The 7,748-nt window shown below is 36.5% G+C and overlaps 1 protein-coding gene across 6 annotated transcripts in view; it reads left to right on the forward strand.

Moving 5' to 3' along the window:
• The window catches only part of MGAT1 (alpha-1,3-mannosyl-glycoprotein 2-beta-N-acetylglucosaminyltransferase), a 61,760-nt gene extending 57,787 nt beyond the window's left edge, over positions 1–3,973 (forward strand). For 4 of the 6 annotated variants that reach the window (XM_081288762.1, XM_081288763.1, XM_081288764.1 and 1 more), the window contains one exon: positions 3,544–3,973. In XM_081288762.1, the coding sequence (XP_081144888.1) occupies positions 3,544–3,885 (342 nt within the window). In that variant the 3' untranslated portion in view covers positions 3,886–3,973. Of the gene's footprint in view, positions 1–2,802; positions 2,890–3,543 lie in introns of those variants that run through there. The other 2 variants (XM_081288761.1, XM_081288767.1) reach the window with 2 other exon arrangements.
• The last annotated feature ends 3,775 nt before the right edge of the window (positions 3,974–7,748 follow it).

The raw sequence follows: 7,748 nt of genomic DNA on the forward strand, positions 1-7,748 counted from the left end.
ACGTTTGGAGAATGAAGGCTCTATCCTCATCATGGGATTAATTTGCTTGATAGATTCATAATTTGAACAGAGTACAGAGAGGTGGTCGAAACTGTAGGCAGCTGGGACATGATTGGAGGAAGTATGTGGTTTGCCCTATATTTTGTATCTGGACCCTTCTCCCCTCCCCTCCCCTCTCCTCTTTGTCTCCATCCCAGAGAGTGTCTCTTCCTCCATAATGTTCATCTCACCTGAGGCCCAGAACAATGGAGCCAGCTGTCTGAAACTCTGAATCTGTAAGCCAAAATAATCCTCTTCTCCTCCAAGTTGTTTGTGTCAGATATTTTGGTCACAGTGATGGAAAGCTGACTAACACAGGCTGTTGACTTTTGTTAAGCTTTTGAGTAGTACTCTCCATCTCATTTTTTCTTCTGTTTTTTTTTCCTTCTTTTGTAAAATAAATTTTATCATGCATATTTAAGGTATAAAACATGATGTTATGGCATACATATTAAATAGTGAAATAGTTACTATCAGGAAATGAATCAATCTATATGCCATCATCTACAGTTTCTTATTTTTCTTTGTTTATGTGGCAAGAGCAGCTTAAATATATTTTTTTAGCATGAATCCCAAATATGGCACCATTTTATTACCTATATTCTTCCTGTTATCATTAGATCTCTAGACTTTTTCATTTTAAATATCTTCTACTTGTATTCTTTGATACATATTCTCTATTCCCCCTTCCCAGCTCATTTCTGGCAATGATGTTTGTTATTTTTTAATATCTACTTTTCTTTTACATAACACATAGAAGTGAGCTCATGCATTTTTTGTTTTCTGCTTCTGGCTTACTTCCCTTATACAATGTATTCTAGTTTCATCCAAAATTGTAGCAAATGACAAAATCTTCTCATCTTATCCATTCTGAGTTGTTTTTATGCATGGTATGAGATAAGCTCCAATTTCATTCTTTTGCATTGGAAATTTATAGTCTTCAATTTATGGATGAGAATATCCTTTCCTCATTATGTCCTCTTAATGCCCTGGTGAAAAATTAGCCATATATGTTAGAATTTATTTATGTTCAAGTCTTTTATTCTACTGGCCTATGGGTCTAGTGTTTAGGTAGTTTGTGTGTGTGTTTGCTGATGCTACACTGTTTTGATTACTGTTGTTTATAATAAAATTTTAAATCAGAAGATGCGATACTTTTGACTTGTTTTTTTTTTTTTTTTTTGCCCTAGGAATTGTTTTGGTTATTTGGGCTTGTCTTTTGGTTTTTATGAATGACTGTCAAATTTACAAGTCTCAAGTCCTCCAATCCATATTTGTCCAATGGAGGTTTGAAAGCTAAATTTAATTCTCCCAGTTCAAAGATATCTCATCATCATATCTACCATAATTGCCATGTATTGTTTTACAGATCCAGGTTTCAACATAATGAAATTCCTTTGGATTATAGTTCTATTGTTTATCATTTCAATTATAGTTATAAGCATTTGTTCAACTTCAAATATATGAAGCATATCTATATGGCATTATAAATATTATTGGTGAACATATAGAGCAGGAATGGTTAACAGTCTTGTGTGGTACTAAATGACAAACAGTGCAGGTGTATTAATTTTTTAATGCTACACAGGAAACAAATATTTCTGGGGCATTTATGTGCACAGGACATTGTGTCTCAGGGTAGGTAATGCATTCATTAATTCATTCAACAATATTTGCCAAGAGCTACCCTGGAAGATGAAAATATTATGATGAATAAATTCAGCAGATCTAGTTGCATGGAACTTAAAGATTAATTATAGAGGAAGACAAGTGTTAAAAGTGATAATAGCTCTTTTATTTTTGGTAAGTTACAGAATGTATTATATTATTTAGTCCCGAACTAAGTAAAATGGTTCATTTTCTTTGTTTTCAGGTAAGTAAGTTAAGACTCATAGAAATGAATTTTTCAAAACAGATGGCTCATCTGGTCAGTGGTAGAATTGATTGGTTGGGATCTGGTATGTACACTAAGGCTGTTTTAAGGGGAAAAAAACAGCTTTTGAGTATTGGTGAAGTTACATATGAATTAACAGTTTTTATAATAAATTCACATTTCATTTAACTTTTCCATAAGGTCCTCAAGGATAGTCTCCAAAGTCATCATCATTGATCCAACATTGATCCGTTGATGATGATCTTCTAGTTCAGTAAGCTTGGCATTAGAGGAATCAGCTAGTTAGGAAAAGATATTTCATATTGAGCACAAGCCAGACTTTTTTTTTAATCGCCAGTTTCCTGCTTTACTTTTTGATATATTTTCATATGAAATAATTGGATTTTTACCACAAGAAAGATCAATCTTTCAAGGAAGGCAATTTTGATGCATACCCCGCTTCAGTAGTTCATCAAAATGTGTTATATGTTAGTCTGCAAGTTTCTTGGAGGAAGTGAACTGCCATGAGATTTGATGGAGGGTCAAATGTTTCATGCAAAAAAATTTATCTGAGAGCAACTATGTGGCATGAATGAAAGTAACTCATCATATCTTGAGTACCATAAAAATGCTGATATTTACTTTTAAATACAATTTGTTTTCTACCACTCAACTTAAAAAGGGACAGAGAAAAGAATATTAGTGATTGGCCAAGTACTAGAAAGAAAATTCACAAAGAGAGCTATGTTAGAAAGGAAAGAATAACTTTTTCTGTGCAGTTGAAATATGAGATTTATTAGCTGAAGAAGTGGAAGGAGGGGTATTCAAGGTGTGATGGATAACACATTATATGGAGTATATCTTCTGTTAATTGTTCTTTTTTCCTCCAGAGTCTTGAATCAACACTCTTCTCAGTCCTATGTGACAGGTGTCAGCTGGTCATGAGAAGGGCAGCAGGATAGGTGCACTGGCTATGATATCCCAGCAGAAGGTAGCTTATCAGCACCCACAGATCAAACTCACAATTACAGTCTGGTTAATTTTTTTAAAAAAAAATTTAAAATGGACACAATACCCTTATTTTATTTATTTTTATGTGGTGCTGAGGATTAATCCCAGTGCCTCACACATGCCAGGCAAGTGCTCTACCACTGAGCCACAACCTTAACCCCAGTCTGGTTAATTCTTGATTAAAATCTGAAATAAGATACCCTACAAAAAGGACAGGGGCAAAAGATAACAACAGAGAATAATAATGCTGCATTTTTACATGTTAGATATTTAAAATAAATTTCTACATTACTACATTTTGTCTTAAACTCAGTGCAATGAGGAGGGAAAACACCATCTCTATTTTTAGTCAAAGATGTAGCAGATCCAGAGGACTGGGTGACCTGACCAAAGAAAAAACAGACAGCAAGACTATGGTTGAAACAATAATGCCAGCATTCCTGACCTAGCGATTTGCAGTACAAAGAACAGAGTAAGAGTAGAAGACTGGTCAGAAATGAACTAAATAGAAAAACAGAAAATAGAAAGCATGATTTTGTAGCACTGAGGGAATATTGTAAAATATTTTTAATTCATTTTCTTCATAGAGGACATTGAATTTTCTTCTATTATTTGTGCAGATGAAAGGCTATGGGAAGTTTCAACACCAGTTTTGGAGAGGGCTTCATTTTGGTGGGCTTCTCAGATTGGCCTCAACTGGAATTCATCCTTTTTATCTATATTTCACTTTTCTACTCCCTAACTCTCATTGGAAACACCACCATCATTGCACTCTCACAACTGGACCCTCGACTGCACACACCCATGTACTTCTTCCTCTGCCACCTCTCCTTCCTGGACCTCTGCTATACCACCAGCACTGTGCCCCAGCTGCTGATCAATCTTTCTGGACTCAACAGGACCATCAGCTATGGACGGTGTGTGGCTCAGCTCTTCTTTTACCTTGCTCTGGGCTCCACTGAGTGTGTGCTTCTGGTGGTGATGGCCTTTGACCGCTATGCTGCTGTGTGTCGTCCACTCCACTACACAACCATCATGAACCCCCTTCTCTGTCACTCCCTGGCTATTGCTGCCTGGGTGGGAGGTCTCATGAACTCTTTGATTCAGACAAGTCTCATGATGGCCATGCCTCTCTGTGGCCTCCATTACCTGAACCACTTCTTCTGTGAGATGCTTGTACTCCAGAAGTTGGCTTGTGAGGACACAGGAGGCACAGAGGCCAAGATGTTTGTGGCCCGAGTCATAATCATTGTTGTTCCTGCAGCACTGATTCTAGGCTCCTATGCACACATTGCTCAGGCAGTGCTGAGGATCAAGTCAATGTCAGGGCGCAGAAAGGCTTTTGGGACCTGTGGGTCCCACCTCCTTGTGGTTTGTCTGTTTTATGGCTCAGCCATGTACACATACCTCCAACCCTTGGATAGTTACTCTGAGAGCGAGGGAAAGTTTGTTGCCCTTTTTTATACTATCATCATCCCCATGCTCAATCCTCTAATCTATACCCTAAGGAACAAGGATGTGAAGAGAGCTCTGTGGAAGGTATTGGGGAGAGGCAGAGACTCTGGGTAACAGAAGAAAAGAAGGTTAGTAGTAACATTTCTTGTCAACAGCTCTCTAATATGGAGTCCATCCTGCTTCTTGTAGAGTAGTTAGTGTGTAGAAAATAGTTCTCATTTGGCCCTGGGTTTTATTGCTTTCCTTGTTTGGAAGTTTGAAGGGGAGATCTCTTGAGATGTTTACTTGCTATGATCACTGTGCAGTGGGGAGTAAGTGCTGATTTGTATCACCACTTTTTAAAGGAATGGGATGGGAATAGGGTGCATCTTGACCACTTATGCAGAATGAGGTTGGGTTCTTGGCATGTCTGAGCGTCAGAAAAGGATCAATTCAGAATGACCACACTTTTACCAACAGCCAGATTCTGACATGGTGCCGTATATGGCACCATGACAAAGTCATAGGACATAAGTTCACCCTGATGTTCTAATTTTTTGTGACTCTGGCCATAATCATTCATATCTCAAGGTCTGTTTAAAAAGTCTCTTACAGTTGTTCCCCTTCTGTGATACTTTGAGCAAATAATTTTAAACAGAGCTACTTCATGAAACAGACCTGCTGTCATTTACCCATTGAAGAAAGAGGTAATGTCAATTGACCATCACTGCATAAAGGGAGAGAGCAATAGCTTATCAGCCTCACCAGAGTCTCAGTCAGGCTGCTTGGTGTCATGCTGCATGGAGAAGAAATTTGCCATGTAAGATAGAAGAGAACAGAGAAGAAATGAGTATACAAATAATGAACTAATAAGAGAAATTTTAAAATAAAAAAGTACATGCTGTACTCAAATGGAAGAAAATCATATAGAAAAGAAATCATTATTTCGAAGAGAGTTATAAAATAAATAAAAAGCAAAATAAAAGATTTATAAATATTCATCATTTGACATGGATCTGAATGTTCATTTCTGGGCTTTTTTATATTTCATATTTCTACATATGTGTTTCATGGTGGTAACCCACATTCCTACCACTCATTTAATTCCATGTACTTAAATGAGGGTTTCATAACAAAAAGTGCAAGTATGTTTGTTATAAGACCTTTTGCAGTTTTCTCAAATTTCAATTTGATTTAACCATCTTTTACTTATATTACAATAATATTTGCTTAATATTTGAAAACTTATTTTGTGTAAGTTGTCATTAATTCTATAACAACATTGAGTTATATTCACTGCCTATTCATTATGAAGTTAAGGTTCAAAAGTTTTAAATAACTTACTCAAGTTTAAATAGAAAATAAAGTGCGAAGGCAAGGCCCAGGCTTCTGCAATCCCAAACCAAACCCTTAGCATAACAGGCTGCCAGTTCTATCTTCTGAGAGCAAATGTCATAATGATTGAGATTAGGAAGAAATGTTGGAGAGGTGAGCAGGATGCCAAGATGGTACAATGAAGAAAGGAGTTCTCATTAGCAAATGGTTTTTAGAAAACTGGCTCTCTTCTTGCGATGGATGAATTTAGATTCTTATCTTATGACATATATAAGATTAAAAGATATCAAATACCTAAACATAAAATGGAAAACTATAAAACTCTTAGAAAAAGACACAAGGAAAAATCTTGGTGACATTTCATTTGGCAATGATTTCCTGCATATTGCACCAAAAGCATGGGTAGCATTAGTTAAACTGGATCAACAGGGCCCTGTCAAAATTAAAAAACTTCTGTACATCAAAGGACACAATCAACAGAGTGAAAGGGCAAAGTATTCAATGGGAGATCACTGGGTACTTCCAAATCACATATCTACTAATATATAAAGGCCATCTACAACTCAACAACTACAACAACAAAATTAATAACATTGCTAAAAAGAATGTTCAGAGGAGTTAAAGAGACATTGTTCTTAAAAAGATATGTGAATAGTGTATGAAAAGATGCCAACATAAAAAATCATTAGGCTCATGCAAATCAAAACCACAAGCACAATCTACTTATACCCATTAGGTTAAATACTATTTTAAAAACTAAACATAAGAAGGATTGTGAGAAGATGGAAAAATTGAAACTCCTCATGTACTCTTGGAGGGAAGGTAGATTGGTATCATCTCTATAGAAAACAGCATGGAGTTTCACAAAATAAATAAATGAAAGTAGAATTAACATAGGATCCAGCTATTTTTATTTCTGAGTCTATATCCAAAATAATTGAAAGCAGGGTTTCAGAGATTTGCTTGCATACCCATGGTATTAGGTTCTTTATAGACAGGACCAAAGAGAAAGAGAAAGGTGTGTGGGTGAGACACAGACAGGTGTGAAGGCATTTATCAAGGGAATTTGCACATGCAATTGTGGAGGATGAGAAGCCTCACAATAGGCCACCTGCAAGCTGGAGACCCTGTAATGCCAGTAGGATAGCTCAGTTCAAGTCTGAGAGTCTCCGAACTAAGGAAACCAACGTGTAACTTTCATGCAAGGTGAAGTCCTGAAAACTGAGGACTGTTAGTCCAAAGGCTAAGATGGCTAGAATCCTAGTATCCAATGGCAGAAGAAGATGGGTGTCCCAGGAGAGAGAGAGGGGGGGGGAGGGAGGGAGGGAGGGAAGAGAGAAGAGAGAGAGAGAGAGAGAGAGAGAGAGAGAGAGAGATATTCACTTTCCTCTGCTTTTTAAACTATCCTGGTTCCTAGCTAATTAGATGGTAACTGCTTATATTGAGAGCAGATCTTCCCAACTAGTTTCACCAACTGACATGCCAATATACTCTGGAAATACTCTCATATATCCAGAAATAATGCTTCACCAGTTCTCTATATATTTCTTAATCCAGTTAACTTGACTGTCGTACTCATTGTCACAGCAGCATTATTCACAATAGCCAAAAGGTGGAAGCAACCTCAGTGTCCATCTACCAATGAATGAATGAATAAATTGTATATATATTATATATATAATTTCTCATATATATTAATACACAAATACATATACACATACAGTGGAATATTATTTAGCATTAAAAAAGGAAATTCTGACACATGCTTCAGTATGGTAGAACTTTGTGAACTATAAAGCATAAGCTAAGTTAAATAGCCAGTCACAATAGCCAAACACAAATTCTGTATAATTCTACTTATATGAGTAGAGTAGTCAAATTCATTAGATGTAGAAAGTAGAATGGCAGTTGCCAGGGAGTAGAGAAGATAGGGGCTTGTTTAATGAGTATAGAGATACAGTTTTGCTAGATTAAAAAAGTTCTGGAGAGCTGATGTATGACAATGTGAATGTACTTAGCACTATTGAACTATATACTTAAAATGATTAAGATGGCA

The sequence above is a fragment of the Spermophilus citellus genome, assembly GCF_964194105.1.
Source record: "Spermophilus citellus genome assembly, chromosome: 1".
Classification (NCBI taxonomy): domain Eukaryota; kingdom Metazoa; phylum Chordata; class Mammalia; order Rodentia; family Sciuridae; genus Spermophilus; species Spermophilus citellus.